The sequence below is a fragment of the Pogona vitticeps genome, chromosome 3, assembly GCF_051106095.1.
Source record: "Pogona vitticeps strain Pit_001003342236 chromosome 3, PviZW2.1, whole genome shotgun sequence".
NCBI classification, from domain to species: domain Eukaryota; kingdom Metazoa; phylum Chordata; class Lepidosauria; order Squamata; family Agamidae; genus Pogona; species Pogona vitticeps.
Genome location: NC_135785.1, coordinates 229,454,949 through 229,472,427, shown reverse-complemented (window position 1 = coordinate 229,472,427; position 17,479 = coordinate 229,454,949). Strand labels below are relative to the sequence as shown.

Sequence of the window (17,479 nt, the reverse complement as noted above, 5' to 3'; positions counted from 1 at the left end):
GTTCCTTTATAAATAATTTCTTCAGAGTTATATGAGACACAACCTAAGTAGACTTCCTTCCTCCAAAACGTTTCTGAAATTAGAGAATTTGTGAAGAAGAGCAGCGGTAAGACGTGTCAGCCATGTGTGGAAAATACATGCACTTTTGTTCTGGAACACTGCTTTTAGTTTGGGATCTAAACCTGTTGCTTTATAACGCCATACTTTTAATACTATTGTGGTTATGCAATCATTTTATGAGAGCAGTTATAGTTTCTTTTTAAAATGTCTTTTAGTTATCTTTCCAGTCAGTACATTACTTAGAAATATATACCCAGATCTATTGGCAGAATGGCTAACGGCAACTGTACAGCTACACTTCTTATACCCAGCACATAGGCAGGATCCAAGATCCAAATGCAGGACTTGATCTAGCCAACTAGGACTTTGAAAATATTTTTTCCTTTGTAAACCATGCCCCAATGCCATTGCAGCAACTCCTGATGAAAATGCCTTCAGTTTTGAAAGTCTTTGGTCATGTGGTAAGGAAACATGTGCATGGAAACAGTTGCACACTTTGATTTCAGCACTGGAGGATTTGTCCAACATGAATGACCAGAAGAACACTTTAGGGTTTTAATGTCTTCCATTTTAGGTAAGAAACAAGCCACAAGCTTAACACATAAGCCTCATTCCATAGACACTGTACATAGTGGCTGAAATCCTGTTGCTTAATGTAGTAAGTCACACTAGAGCAGGCTCATTGAGTCAGTGGAGATTTCATGAGTAAACAATAGCTCAATGAGCCTATTCTAGTGGGACCTACTATGCTAAGCAACAGGATTTTAGCCACTGTTCAACAAATGTCTTTCTTGACACTGTAATTAACAATTGCAATTTCATCTGGACACATGCAGCATGGTATGAAGTCAGCAAAAAATATATTGAGCATACACGCCAAAGTTGTACAGGGTCGCTCTGAAGTTTCCACAGGAGAACTTCTATTTGTTTAAGCCTCTGGTGATGCTTTTGAATGTCTATGAAGCGTGTTCTTAATATTACCGAAATAAAATGAGTGCCAGCCACAGCTGGAAAGGGAGTAGACGATGAAGCTGGAAAACAGCAGAAATGACTTACCCACAGGACCAGTCATTGCAGGAACTGACGAGAAATCAGAATAAAAGAAAAAGTATAAATAATTGTAATGGTGTTTCACACCTCTCACAATGTATTTTAAAATAGAGGGCAATGGAGATACTCACCCACCCACTGCTTCTTTAGCATAGGACTGTTTCTAGAAAAACAGAAAAGCAGATTCCAAGTAAGGAACTGTATTTTACAAAGTTACACTTTTGCATCCTTTATTCTATTACACTAATTATTTTCTGCTGCAGACATTGCCTTTTCAGCCAAGGAGCTCTCTAGATGTGAATGGAACAGCTGGGAGAGATGGCACTTGGAGTTCAGCACATGTGGAGGGAGGGCTCCATGTTGAGAAAGTGTGCAGAAAGAAAGCCTGTCTCACACACATATAAAGGCCACACTCTTTACTGTACAGGAAAATGCTGGCAAACTGGAATATTAAAGTCAAATAGCCATGTTGCTGGGAACTGGTACTGTATTTGGATTTTAGAGTAAATGGTGATTTACCACATTATCTTCTACACCACACAGCAGTCTGAGCAAAAACAAAACTAAAAGCAAACAAAAATGTGTTTTGAGACAAATCTATTTTTCTGTAATGTCACTTCTACATTGGGTCTAGTCAGTGAGATAAAGTCTGCCCAAGCTTTTCAAGAGCAACCAGCAATAGCGAAAGGAGACACCTCAGCGAATTTGGTTTAGTAAGCATGGAACATCTCAAGTACCTGATAGGGAATCCTTAAATCAGCAAAAGCAGTTACCACCATTTGAAAATACTGGCTTCTTATCATTTCCTACTACAAGTTATAATGACTATATTACAAAGATTCATACAGAAACTTCAGGTTTATCTGTGAAGATTATCAGTCATCCAGGTGAAGTTATTTGGAAGTTGAGTCATGGCAAATGGACTTCTTTCTTATTACTGTAGGTTGAAATGTTTTGCTACTCATCTAAGCAGCTTCTTCAGACTGAATGCCTCTGGCATTTTCTGTCATGCCCTTTTAGAATTTTCAAGTAAGCAGCATCTCATTCCCTGAGATTTCAGGGCAAAGGGTGGCAACCTAGGGCCAGGCCTTTGTGATATCAAGGGAATGGAGAGACCCTTCCATAACAATTGCAAAATGGTGACAGGTGTGTTCGTGTGTCAAGTAGACATTGTAGAATCTCTCTGATTAATTTAATGGTCAAAATGGGAGTTCGAATAGCAGTGGTTCTGGAGCATACAAAATAATGAAAAGGATTATGTACATCTGAGCACATCTAAATTGCACATTCTGAAGCTAGGAATGTCAAAATACAGGGCTGTCAGGTAAATGGCATCCTATTTCCCTGGATTCCCAGTCCAAAACCTGAGACATGGAGAGTAGAGACCCAAATCTGGCTCAGTTTCAGAGCAAAAACTTGAGACCTGGCGACTGTACCTCCATTAAATTAAACAAAAAGGCAGCTATAATGGAGGTGTGTGTGACAACAGTGGCTCAACAGACAGTGGCAGGCAATGTTTTCACATACCAATTGACATCCACAATCACGTTTTGTTTCCCTATAAAAAATCATTGTTTACATTCTTTAAAAATGTCATTTCTTTCAGAATTTAAAGAATTGTTGAGAGATGTTCAAATTTCAAGTCTAAACACTATACTGTATCTGGATTGATGTATTTTACTAATGATGTATGCTTTTTACAGTTACAATGACATATAACCCTAAGGGATTTTTTAAAAGTGCTTTACTATATTCAGGAATGTTTAGTTTGCTTGGAAAGGAAACTAATTAAACCAATAGATTTAAATTAAGGCGTCAGGCAGGCAGTCGTTCTTGAATGCATTCGTTCTTCAAGAAAAGAAGAAAAATAGAAAGGAAGACCGGCCATCCTGAATATATTGTGGGAGCCTTATAGGAATAATAGCAAAGAACTGTGCCTTCTGACATGTACCATTATACACCATAGAACTCAGCATTACGTTAGTGAAAGATGGCTATGTCTGACATTCTGTTTTAATGACATTTTAGTCTGTTTTATTTAATGAGAGATGGGGGCTCTTTTGGTTGGCTTTCACAGCTTCCTGAAAGAGTTTGAAATGGAGCAGGCAATCAGGCTAAATACCAAAACCAAATGTAAGCATCGCCAATAAGGAATCAAACAGCAGCAGCATTAATAACTGCAATATATTTTGAAGACATGACAGATATATGGTCAACATAATTAACATAATTATAGCCAGAATATATACATATGCATTGTTTTTTGGATCCAGGCTATTAATTACAACATAAGAGAAATAACAAAGGGTTCTACTAACGGTGCAACAGATACCGCTTCTTTGCCAAATCCAATGTGTGGTCCACTCTACTGAAAATGCCTTACAATACTTCTGTGTTAATAGATTAGGGGTGAGCAAATTCCAGAGGGCTCAGGACTACACTCATTCATGAGGGATCATGAAGGGCTCCCATATACTATCTTATCTATTTTTTCATTTAATTTCTTTCCAACTGAAAAATACTCCCATGTGTTCGCTGGCCAAATTGGGGTGGGGAGTACAGAGACCCAGAATTGCTGCCCCCCAGGGGTTCACTTGAAGCCAACAGAACACATTTTGGCCACGCCTGCAAGAGATGGAAACCAGAAATGATACTTTATAAATGACAACTTCCTGTCTGAGAGAGCAATGTTATCACATTTATCAGTTTGTATGAAATGCTAAATCATGCAGAATGAAGTGCTCCAGGGCGGAGCCCATGTCAGAGCAACAAACAATGTCACATATAGTCTGTGATTAGACCTGAGAACATGTTAGTGTTAGAGAGATGGCCGCTGAGGCAATCTTGCATTTGAAAAATCAGATTTCAAGGAACTCCCCCTTTTACATCCAGAAAACCAATTACAAAGCAAAAGCAAGCTTTGCAAATTATGTGAGGTCTGAAAGGTTCCTGCTGTGCTCTCAGATGTTTTCAGTAGTTAAAAAATTGCCTCACTGAGTGATAAACTAACTAAAATCCTATTGGTGTAACTGTGCCTTTGGAAGAGTGATGTCACTAGCATGGGGAAGTCTTCAGTGATTAAAGGCTTCCCCCTTCTCTCCCATGGCTTTTCTGACTTGTAAATAATCCCTTTTCACTACTGAAAATCTCCTATTTATAATATAATCCAGCAGTGGTGATTTTTGGTAATGAAATACTTCCTCCTTCCATCCCATAGCTCCCACGGCTTCCAGATGAAACAGATTATTCACAAGTTGGACAAGCTGCAGGAAAGAAGGGGGAAGTTTTTCATTAATTAAACTCTTCCCCTGCTGAAGATATCATCACCCTTCTGTAGGTATAGCTATGTCAACAGGATTTCAACCATTGTGTATAATGTCTAATTTTGTCTTCAGCTATCTCATGAACCAACAAGAATTCCAACACTGCCAGTTCACATTCTCTTCAGCAGTTGGAAAATGTTGTACTAATCAGAAATGCAATGTTGAATATTTTGATAGTGGAAGACTAGAAACCATGATAAGAAGTAACTGAAGATGCAGGAAATAAAATGTATCATCCGAGTGATTTAAGTCATGCTTTAAAGTAGAGATGGATAAAGTGTGGTGCTTCAGAGGTTTGCTTTGCAATTCCCAGAATTTATTTCTATTGGTTATGTTGGATAGGGTTAGTGGGAGTTAGTCTAACAATATTTGGAGGGGTAAACTTTTCCCAACTCAGTTTAAAAACGTATAAAATATAATTTCCCTGCTATTAAATACTAATTTAGTTACAGACATCCCACTTTACAAAAATTAATGGCGTCACAATTAAGGTACTAAACTTAACTCATTAAGAAAATACCAGAACTGAGGAAAAACAGTTGTCTTAAAAACTATCTGCAATAAATTGGACATTTACCACAAAGCCTTCCATTAGCCACAGATTCTATAGAATACAGGCAGATTCAGAAGAATCTTAAGAGACTTTTTATTATTTAGGTGTTTATACAAGAGAGAGCATATGAGGGACAGCACCAGAACAAGTTATGATGTGATTTTGTCATATGTTGTAATGAAGTGTATTTTTTTTTTCAAATGTGCCTGAACACGATGACCACTTGGTAACTACACAAGGGACTTTAAAATATCTTATTCCTACATAAACATGGATATTACTGTGACACATTTCTGTGTTTTGCACACACTTTCAGATGACACCACTAAACCCACTTTGATAAAAAGTAAAAACAAAGTGCTTCATACACATGTGGCATAAGCATTTTGTAAGTACTGTACTTATTAATTATCTATTCACCTGCTTCATAGCCTCACTGTTGTTTTTTAACTGGGCACAGCAAAATTTAAACAGTATAAAAACTATTTCCCCCTATTTCTCTCTCTCTCTCTCTCTCTCTAAATAGCTTTGGCAGTTGACCTGGTCAAGACCAGCAGGCTTAAAATAACACTTACCAGAAGTGTTTGGGTTTGATGGCAAATGTAAATGTGCTGTCACCTTGGATACTGGGGGATTAAAAATTCACTCCTGCTGCCTGGACTTAGGACTCTGAGCAGGTAGCTTTTATGGAGTACATGAAACAACCTGGACAGAATCAGAAATATCTCCTGGGGTAGGTTTTGTGAGTATAATAAATTAGCAAATACCATGGTATGAAATTGCTTGCTTCCGAACAAAACAAGGGAATTATTAAAGCCATTGGCACATATTGCTCTTTCACAATAAATGCTGTGAATGTATTGTTAGACATACATCTGATGCTCTTAGACAATACTTAGCTATCTGTTATGTAAAATTGTTTATATGTATATTTATTGTATTATCTTTTAATGTTGTTAGCCGCCTAGAGTGGTCCTGACATGACCAGATAGGCGGGATATAAATAAATAAATAAATAAATAAATAAATAAATAAATAAATAAATAAATAAATAAATAAAGCAAGCTAATGCCTAGGTATTTATGTATTTATTTGTTAGTTAGTTAGTTAGTTAGTTAGTTAGTTAATTTGTATGTTGTCCAATTTAGTGCCATGTACTACTCTGGGTGGTTAACAATTATATAGATAATCCTCCCAATTAAACCACTAAGCCCAAATAAACTTCCCACTACCCCAAATCAGACCAAACTCAAATCCAACAAACACACTGATGGCAGACAAAGTGAAACAGTGCTCATAATTAATGTGGGAGGATAATATCTCTAAAGGTTTCTGCAAAGAATGTGGTCTTTAATAACCTCCAAGAAGCTGGGAGGGAGGGGACTTGATGGAGCTCTACTGGAAAACAATTCCGAAGATACGGGGCCACTACCAAGAAGCTTCAGTGTGGAAACCTAATTTGCCTCCTTCAGAGTGGCAAATCCATCCAATTTAGAGAGATTACCCTCCAACCTGTCCAGCCCCCCCCACCCCCGCCTCTGCTCAACAAGACCTTCATCTTATCTGGGTTCAGGTTCAGCCTATTAGTCCATTCCAATATTGAGGTCAAGTAATGCTGCAGGACCCAGACGTACTCCAAAATGCACTCCAAAGCTCTGGGTGACCTCTCCCAATGGCTATGTCTTGAACGATCACAGAATATGTCATTCAAATGCAAATATTCAATGGAAGTACTTCTTCTCAAAAATATGAAATATAATAATTTACTGTTAGCAGTGTGAGATGCACAAAAAAGGTTGCTTCTAGTATGAGTGATTCATATTTTTTCCAGCTTTTGTTTTTGGAACCACTTGTTATAACCTTGTTGTGAAACAACAAGCCAGCGTTCTCTCTGAAGCAGCACATATATAAGCAGCACATTTACCCCAAGTTGTTCCTAGAGAGCTCAATGACATTCAACGGTTTGAGAGGTTTCCGGCCAGACCTCATGCTAAGCAAACCCAGGACCAGAGGTCTACTGTTTGCTTAGTGGTTCCAGCAGCAAGACTGATTGCGTAGCATGTATCAGCATACTGCTTAACCACAGTAAGCCAAGTGTTCCCACATACTTCAGACTTATTCTGATATGCAAACTAGGCTATTGTCACCAGGGGAATTTCTCCAATAACAGAGCTCAGGCATCTCTTCCCTTACATGATTAGATATGTTTGCTAGCATAGGAACTTTGAACTGAGAATGAAAATGTTGCAATGGTTAATCTCAGAATGGTACGATCAGCCCTGCCTTATCAATCCATTATATCAAACTATGAAAAAAAAAACCCTCCCATCATCATGATCTTATTATAAGCATCAACTCCTTAAAATTAAAGCCATACAGTAAAGTCATTTTTAAAGTTTTTGTCAGGAAACATTGTGGGCTTCACTAGTAAACCTGTCGTGCATGATACTATAGAAATCTCATATATGCAATAATAACATACATTCATATATTTAGACCATAGGAGATAATTGGACAGAATTTACCAACAAAACATAAAAACGTTTTCCATAGTTTTGAAAGCTCTTCTGGGCAGAAAGGCTATGAACAAATGATTTTAGTAAACAAATCTATCTAAGCCAATTCTAAATGCATAATACTAAATTACAGGAACTGAAAGTTAAAGCAGATTAATCCATCATATGTGAAGTGTTCCAAGAAAATAAGGCTGTGTATTACACAAAAAAGACAATGACATACGTTGCTAATTATAAAAGAATGAAACTAGTAAGTACCACTTATTCTAGCTTGTGGCATCATTTCCTGTCCTGCAATATTAATCAAGGTCATATGAAAAGTTCATTAGCTAATTAACATGCTAATCTGACAAGATCAAGCTATAAGGAGAAACTTCTGAAATGTTTGGGTCTCTGTTTCAAAGCCTTTAAGCGTGTTTCTGAATGAAAAGATATGGAGGGGACAATTTAGTTCTAGGAATGGCCATTCTTCAGTAAGGAACACCGATGCTCTAGAAAGCATATGTCTGGATGGAAGTGAAAGGGAAAAGCAAGATCCATTTTGTTACTGTGGAGTTCTGAGATGCCTATGCTCAGCTCATCAGAGCGCAGAACTATGCAAATCAAAAAAATGTAGGATCACTACTAGCAACCTTGTATTGAATTGTCCCACCATACTTCCACCCATCCCCTTCTGAAAACATCCTGTTTAATGTTCCTTAGGCCAGTGTGTTTATCTACTTCCAGTCCATGCCATTTGCTTCTGTTGGAGGAGAAGCAAGAAAACAAGTGCATAATTATGACAAGATGAAATTTTGCATAATTTTTTTGTCAACAAAGACCATATAGTGTAGTGGGGTGGGCAAGGGACTGCACATATGTGTGTACAAGTGTACAGACTCACTGTTCCGCTTCCCCCTTCCCACTCCAGTGGTCTCCATAGCAGAAAAATGAGAAACTAAGAAATGGGTATGGGGTTTATTAAGCCTCATTGTGCAGCAGTTAAACAGCAATATTGCAGCCAAAACTCTGCTCACAACCCAAATTCAATCCCAGGTAGCCAGCTTGAGGTTCACTCAGCCTTCCATCCCTCTGAGATTGGTAAATTGAGTGCCCAGCTTGCTGGGGGACAATGTGTAGTCTGCATAATTAAATTGTAAATTGCCAAGAGAATACTTTAAGCGCAATGGGGCAGTATATAAGTAGCACACTTTTTCTTTTTTCTTTTGCCACCAACAGCAGCACTGGACTTGTACCTTCTCACCATCTGGCCTCTGTAAGAAAGGACAGGGCTGTACTGGGAGTAGTCAAGAAATGGAGTAGGGAGCACAGTCTGTGCACTCCTGATGTCAGCAGTGTCTAACAATGTCAGTACTGTGTTTTTAAGACTTGGATCAGAAAAGCAAATCTTGGATACAAACAACATATTTATACCTGAATGCAAACCCTTTTCTCCTCCCTTTGCATGGACTAGGGAACAAGCCAGCAAGACATAGTTAACCGCAGTTTTCTGTTATACACAAATAAGGAACTAAGGTTTAAGGCATGAAACAGGAAGTTATGGTTAACTACAGCTTCCTGGTGAGTTTCATCACTTAAATGGAGTAAGGATGAAGCAGTAGAAATAGGACTATGTTGGGGTTCACAAGTACATATATATCTTAGTGCATTAAGTTTGCACCTACTCATCCCAACAATGCCAATGTGTTGTGCCATCCTAACATCTTTATATGGATATTTATTTATTTATTTTATTTCTTCAGTTTATATCCTGCTCCCATTAGTGCCAAGACACTACTCTGGGCAGTTACAACAAATACAATGCAAAAAAAAAAAAAAAGGATCCTGTTCCCATTTGTGCCAAGACACTACTCTGGGCAGTTACAACAAATACAGTGCAAACAAAAAAAAAAAAAAATAAGGATCAAAGCATTAAAAGCAGATGGCACAGAGTAATCAAAATCAGAGCAGATGACAAAAGTAGAGGGGAAGGAGATCAGCTAGGGTTGGTGTGGAAAGCCTCCCTGAAAAGCAGTGTCTTTAACTGCCTCCTAAATATCAACAGGGAGGGGCCTAGGTGGAGTTCCTCCAGCAGCTGGTTCCATAAGGTTGGAGCCACCACAAAGAAGGCCCTATATCTTGTAGAACATTTATGGGCTTCCCTTGGGGTGGCCACCTGGAAGATCCTTGACTGGGATCATCTTGTGAGTCAGACAGATGACAATAAGGAAAGACACTCCAACAAGCAACATAGGCCCAAACTGTCAAATTTACTCACACCCACCACCAGTCTGACCTGCTGAAGTCTCCATATCAGGCTCAAGGGAAGCCCAACGTAGAGATCATTGCAGTAGTCGATCTGGGAGATGACCAGAGCTGGCACCAAAGTCCTGAGGGAGTCCTCATCTAGGTAGGAGTGGAGCTGGGCAATTGGCCTAAGCTGGTTGAAGGCTGACTTGGAAACAGCTGCAATCTGGGACTCCCAAGAAAGAGCCGGATCCACAAGAATGACCAAGTTGCGCACTTGGCCCCTAAATGGGAGTGCAATGCCATCCAGCCTAGGGACCATCCCCCCCAACCTATCAGAAGTCCCCCCCCCGGAGCAAAATCTCTGTATTGTCTAGGTTCAGTTTGAGTCTATTAGCCCTGGTCCATTCCAGCCCAAGCCAGGCAATGCTCAAGTGCCTGGACGGCATCCACTATGGAGGTGGTGATGGAGAGATAGAGTTGCATGTCATCAGCATACTGATAACACCTTACTCCAGATGTCCTGGTGACCTCGACTAATGGTGTCACATAGATGTTGAATAGCATCAAGGATAATGCCAATCCCTGAGGAACACTATACCTTAGGGTGCAGAGTACCGACACCTCTTCCCCTAGCTGAACTTTCTGGATACAGTCCTCTAGGAAGATTCGGAGCCACCTCAATGCTAGGCCCCCAATCCCAAAGTCCATGAACCTGTCCAGGAGGATACCATGGTTGATTGTATCAAAAGCCGCTGAGAGTTCTGAAGGTACCAATAGGGTACATGTGTCATCCTCCCTTAAAAGCTAACAAAGCATTGTAATAATAATAGCTAATTATATCTAAAACAGTACCCCTGAGTTCTTTAGTAATAGATATTTGTCTGTGTGATCCTTCATTCCAGTCCCTCCAGGCCTCATGCACTGGTAGAATAATGTAACACACCACTAAATATTACCATTTTAAAAATACATCAGTCTTCCCTTCTCATCTCTTCGGGTCCTTAATTATGTGCAGGTCTTATTCCACATCAGTACCATGTGTGATCAACCAGTGATCTGCTCCATAATAGTACTTTCTGTGCTTGCTGAAGAGAGCACAGCCAGAAGAATGGATTTGGACAGACTTGGTGGAGAATTTCTCAACACAGCTTTATAGTACAAATTCCTTAGTAGGCCTTTTAGACTTTCAGCATTTGGTAAATTGCCCACTCCATCACCCTATCACTTTACAAAACCATGTTTGAGACTAACAGATAACAGCTGGATGTTGTAAGATTATTTCTCAGAAAAGAACAACTAATCTGCTGACTGGGAAGTTAGTTACTTTTCCTATACCTCCTTGGCACACAAAGCACATAGGAAAATGTTGATTTTTCAGCACTAATGTAGAAAGGCAGGGGGAGGGGAATAATAAACAGCACTGTGGAATCAGATTTGGAAGTGACCGTAAAAACATCCATTAAGACCAATTCTCTGTTCAAATGCCAGGATCAACAATCTGTAAACCAATTTGTCTCTTTTCCTCATAAACCAATCCAATTACTATCCAAGAATCTGAAAGCAGGTTTACAGTCTAAAGGTGTGGTGCTTTGAGGACAAATTGACTCCAGAGGATTCAAACCAACTTGAAAGTTTTACCCTACGTTTTTGACATTCATCATTTGGCCATGTTCTGGTGACTGGAACTGAATTGTATTTGCAGTTAATGTACATTTGCAGTTATTTTTAACCACTTTCCAGTTGACACTTGCAAAGCAATGCAGAACAGTGTTTTTATATACAGTAAATTGATGCCCAAATAACTAAAAACAGCACTATGCAAATACAACTTATCAGAATGGCAACAAATATCAGAGAAGTATCAATTTTGGAATTTAATCCAAAAAGCCAAACAACACTGGAATGCCTTTAATTATTTCTGGATCAACATAACAGAGCGTCCCAAACAAGTGGCTCATGGAACCAGTGAAGCAAAGGAAAATCAGTGGAAAATAACAAGCATGGAATCGATGCTAGAAGTGATCAAGACCAAGTCATAAATTTCAGTCCTGTGTGCTTGGACTGCTCTTTGAGGACTAGAAGTATTAATCCGGGGATGCTTGATGATGGCAGCTATGAAGCAAAACATTTAGGGGAAAGATCCCATAATACATCAGGGAAGGGAGCATCATTGTAATTAAGGCTGTATTCCTATACACAAATTACCTGCAACAGAGGCCCTCTGAACTAAAACAGCTCCCAGGATGGAGAACAATGTTTTGATCTTTCGTACTAGTGAATCAGCTCTGGGTGAAATATTTTAAAACCTGTTTTCTTTACCTTTGTTATGAGGCTTTGATGCTCCTCAGACTGACTGAAGTTGGTGCCCATCTCAAATATACTCATAGTTTCTTCCTCACATAAGTTGAGCCACTTCTGGTATTCTTCATGTCCAGGAAGCCTATCCCAGAAAGTTTTGAAGACTTCCCATACTGCCTCCTGGCACACTTGGAGAGAAGAAATATAAAAAATGTTATTATGATTTTTCCCCCACTGGAGATACACAAGAATAAGAGGTGCCCTGGAAAATGAGATCGATTCTCCATCTAGTTTGGCATCCACAGTAAAAAGGGATTAAAAAAATAACTGGTCATGCTGGTTGGAGAATGCTGAGAATTGTGGACAAAAAGCAAGCTTTCGATGCTGTGGGGGTGAGGGAGGGAGCAGGGACAAGCAGAGATAAAAGACATAACCCTGTGTTGTCTATCTCCAGCATCTGATATTACTTCAACTTAACATCATATTACTTCACTTTTATCATCCTCATTTTCAGGGAGGTATTATTGTATGAGCAGGTGGCAATTTTGGAGATGAAAAACATCACTACACAAAAATGCCTTTAAGAAATAAATGTTTTCCCTTAAATCTGCTGGAACAAAATGCATTTTGTTGAAATAAATGTTATATTCGTCCAGGCCTAAATGAACAGATTTTCCTTGGTTGCTAGTACAGCCAAATAGGATCAGGATAGTCCTGGCAGTTGAAGAGATGATGCAAACAAACCCTACTATGGTGAAGGAAGTTTCAGGGGCAACTGATCCAGGCCTCACCTCACAGGAGAGGGGCTTACCTCAGCCAATGGTGTATGATTGCTGTTCATTATACAGATAAAACATTTGTGTTACATACTGTTCTTTACATGTAACTACTAGCTTACTGGTCACCCCAAACAATGAGGGAGCCTGTATATAGGTGCTGACTCGGTGAGGCAAGGAGAAATGCTGCTCCTCCAAAGATGTTGTCTGAAATCCTGTTGCACAACTTACGCCATGCCACTTGGATGATGTTGTCAGCTGCAGCTATGCTGAAGCTGTTTCATGGCAATTTAAAAAATTCCTAGTCCTCCCTGCTTTGGTTCTAGTGATCCTAGAGATCTCCTTCATCCTGGGGAAGATTTCAGAAGCTATAAAATGTGGTGAGGAATGATCTAAAGCCAGATAGTCGCCATCTCAGCAGTACAAGGACCAGTGGTGGCTGTCTTTGTAGGAGCTGTGCTTGTACTGTAGGAGCTGCCCAGAAGGCACTGGCTAAAATCCTATCCGTGGAGCTATGCTGCACAACTTGAATGATGTCACCAGCCCCATGGTCATTTAGAGGCAAATAAAAACTTCCTAGTCCCCCTCTTCCATTCCAATACCCTACATTCTGGGAAGACTTTGGGTGGGAAGGAAGTAAGTTTTTAATTGCTCCAAAACAGCTGCCTGATGACATCATCCAGGTTGTGAAGCATAGCCCCACTAATAGGATTTTAGTCAATGTGTTCCAGACCAGTGATTCTCAAACTGGGCTCCTTAGATGTTCTTGGACTGCAATTCCCAGAAGCCTTCACCACTTGCTGTGCTGGCCAGGATTTCTGGGAGTTGCAGTCCAAGAGCATCTGGGGACCCCAGTTTGAGAACCAGTGTTCTAGACAACTCCTGCAAGCGTAGGATTTTGCACCTGCTCACCTTAGCAAATAAAGTAGTGCCATTTCCAAGCACTGTTGTTTTTCCCCACCTGGCAGTACTTATATTTGGTTCTGTAGCGGACACTCCAAGGTAGGCTTCAGCAGTATGTGGACCGAAAACTCCCAGAAGTACAAGCTGGATTCCGAAGAGGCAGAGGAACTCGAGACCAAATTGCTAACTTGCGCTGGATTATGGAGAAAGCCAGAGAGTTCCAGAAAAATATCTACTTCTGCTTCATTGACTGTGCGAAAGCCTTTGACTGTGTGGACCACAGCAAACTATGGCAAGTTCTTAAAGAAATGGGAGTACCTGACCACCTTATCTATCTCCTGAGAAACCTATATGTGGGACAGGAAGCAACAGTCAGAACTGGTCATGGAACAATTGAGTGGTTCAAAATTGGGAAAGGAGTATGGCAAGGCTGTATATTGTCTCCCTGCTTATTTAACTTATATGCAGAATACATCATGTGGAAGGCTGGACTGGAGGAATCCCAAGCTGGAATTAAGATTGCTGGAAGAAATATCAACAACCTCCGATATGCAGATGATACCACTCTGATGGCAGAAAGTGAGGAGGAATTAAAGAACCTTGTAATGAGGGTGAAAGAGGAGAGTGGAAAAAACGGTCTGAAACTCAGCATCCAAAAAACTAAGATCATGGCCACTGGTCCCATCACCTCCTGGGAAATAGAAGGGGAAGATATGGAGGCAGTGTCAGATTTTATCTTCCTAGGCTCCATGATCACTGCAGATGGAGACAGCAGCCCCGAAATTAAAAGACGCCTGCTTCTTGGGAGGAAAGCGATGACAAATCTTGACAGCATCTTAAAAAGGAGAGATATCACCTTGCCAACGAAAGTCCGAATAGTCAAAGATATGGTTTTTCCTGTTGAGATGTATGGAAGTGAGAGCTGGACCATAAAGAAAGCAGACCGCTGAAGAATTGATGCCTTTGAATTGTGGTGCTGGAGGAGGCTCTTGAGAATCCCCTGGACTGCAAGGAGAACAAACCTATCAGTTCTAAAGGAAATCAACCCTGAGTGCTCACTGGAAGGACAGATCCTGAAGCTGAGGCTCCAGTACTTTGGCCATCTCATGAGAAGAAAAGAGTCCTTGGAAAAAACCCTGATGTTAGGAAGGTGTGACGGCAAGAGGAGAAGGGGACGACCGAGGATGAGATGGCTGGACAGTGTCTGCGAAGCAACCAACATGAACCTGACACAACTCCGGGAGGCAGTAGAAGACAGGAGGGCCTGGCGTGCTCTGGTCCATGGGGTCACGAAGAGTCGGACACGACTGAACAACTAAACACAGCGGACACTGGCATATTTCTATAATTGAAAAAAAGCGGTGTGATAAAATGGCATCTAGGCCCCTGACAACGATAGTGGGTTCAGGGTTTTATCACATGGAACTGTTCCACAATAAAAGTTTCCGAAATAAATCTAATTTAATAAATATGGTAATTAATATGCAACTTAATTTGCTGGCACAAGGCAGTTAGTTCAGGTAGAAAGGAGGATCTGATCTGGTCTTCTCTGACATCTTTCTCTCAATGCTGGCACTGAAAGCCGCTGAGAACAATACTGGGAAACAGGTCAAGTGAACAACATGAGCAGTGATAACAGGAAAACACCTTTAAACAGAATACAGTAATAAAACAATCAGTAAATTAAAACAATTTAAAAGCCTTTTAAAAGAACATCAGAGAAAATAGGGAAAAGTGCAGCACTCCCCATAGAAAATAGGGAAAAGTGCAGCACTTCCTCAGCAATGTGTCAGTTACCAAAAGCTTATAGACTTTTTAAAAAAGTTGTTGCTTGCTATGGAAAGGCTGATATGGAAGAGAAAGATGCAGTAAGTGACTGGATCATCTCCTTGTTTTGTTGTGATTTTCTTGTTGTCTTTGTTTTCTTTACTCATTTTTTTCCTTTCTTGTCCACTTTTAAACAGTAGTCTTCTTGCAATGAAGCCTTACTTTCTTACTTGCAATGTTCCAAAGCATGCTAGACGCTGAATACTATAATAGTTCAGAGGAAATGACAGCTCTGCTGTCATAGGAAAGACTGCCTCTCTTAAGTAGTGCATTGATTTGCTAGGCTCCTAAATAAATAGATTGCATGGTGATGGGGAGATGCATAGACAACTACACAACTGTATGACAACTTCTAGTAAATATGTTTCTGTAAGGGCCGTTACCACTTCTAGTAATTTTTTCCAATACAAACAGACAGTGGGCTGGCTACTTAGAAGCTTTGAGTAATTGCAAATGTTGATTAAAGGTAATTTACTTTAAACACAAAGTAGTTTTCTTGCTAAGGACCCCTGTTGTTTTATTAAGGTCTTCAGCTCCTAGTCATCGTGGTTGTGATGTGTTTCAGCCCATCTCGTTACAATGAATGCTTCATTTTTTAAAATGAATTAAGCAAGGCTGTCGTATTCAAGCTGTTCCTTCCTCTAACTGCCTCAATCAGCTCCTGTTAGCTTAGGGATTTAATATCTGTGCTTCCAGTTCGTTAGTGTGACAGCCACCCTACTGAGCCCACTCACAAAAGCTCAGCACCATCTGTAGGTTCTTATTGCATTAACCAAACATGAACTTAGGAAGGTAAGGCCTCCCTTGCACAGAAAGGATAAAGCTTTGGGAAGTCAGTGCACCTTCTGCTGTGTTGGCCAAATCCACAAGAACTGAGGTTACAAGCTTTCAGTACATATAAGAATGTATTATGTTGTCAATAGAAAATTTTTCAGGCATACTTAATATGTCAAAAAAATGAGAGATTCTTATTTATCTCACACTGAAGCTTCAGAATGTGCTTCAAAGTGTCCTCTTTTAAAGTAGAAAAGCATTTTACTTCTTGTATACTTGCATGCAGGACATTTATATCCTCCACCAGCTTTCCTTAGAGTAAGGGAACCCTGAACTGAACCCTGTGGGACTAATTTTGAATCATTATATATAACATCACATTGTCAGTGAATACTAGCCCTATGAGGACTGGATTGTACCATGAAAAATTCAACCTGTTCCATCACAAGGGCACTTTTAGACTAAACATGAACACAAGCGGTCTGCTGAGGAGAATCAGGATTTTCTTCAAATTATGTGAATTTTGTAGTCAAACATTAGATACAAATCAGATAGCATTAAAAATTCTTGAAATAAAGCATGAAGCTTTACTACGGTGTTTGCATAAGAAGATGGAGTCCAATACATTTGGGTGGACTTTCTGGTCGGCTCCAATGAATGTTAATGAATCTGATGGAATCTAGCTTGTATATATTCTCCGTAAAGCTTAAAAAAATGCAGAGGAAGAAACCAATCATGCATCCTGCTCTTCTAGCTACTGACTCCCATGCAATTCCAACCCTGAGCAATCTATTTATTTTCTACCCTTAGTTCTTAAAAGGTGGGTTGTGGCTTCCCTGCCAGGACCACAGCCACCCATAGTGCATGCTTAAATCCATCCACATTGCACTCTAAATATGGAGTGTATGTGGAGCTTTACACTTCCTCTTCCTGATCAATGGGATCAGAGAATGAGATCACTGGAATGGGTGGGTTATCTTGGTGACTGGAAGCAGAACATAATGCTGTGCCCGAGTGCTGCCAGTTTCCGTTGCACAGGCAGAGATCATAAAGCATGCCAATTAATCATGGGCCTTCTGCTTGCACAAGGAGTTACTCCCTTTGCACAAGCTGCAGAGCTGCAGTTCCACTCATGCAACCGTCCGTTGTGAAAATTGAATGACTGAAAAG

The 17,479-nt window shown here is 40.0% G+C and overlaps 1 protein-coding gene across 2 annotated transcripts in view; it reads right to left on the bottom strand.

Moving 5' to 3' along the window:
- Nucleotides 1–17,479, bottom strand: part of IMPG2 (interphotoreceptor matrix proteoglycan 2) — a 77,749-nt gene that overhangs the window by 53,635 nt on the left and 6,635 nt on the right. For both annotated transcript variants that reach the window (XR_012085037.2, XM_072993882.2), the window contains exons 3-5: nucleotides 12,051–12,217; nucleotides 1,242–1,273; nucleotides 1,117–1,140 (exon numbers count right to left, since the gene is read on the bottom strand). Coding sequence is in view for 1 of the 2 variants with exons in the window: in XM_072993882.2 (XP_072849983.2) it covers nucleotides 1,117–1,140; nucleotides 1,242–1,273; nucleotides 12,051–12,217 (223 nt within the window). In the remaining variant the exon portion in view is untranslated. The remainder of the gene's footprint in view (nucleotides 1–1,116; nucleotides 1,141–1,241; nucleotides 1,274–12,050; nucleotides 12,218–17,479) is intronic.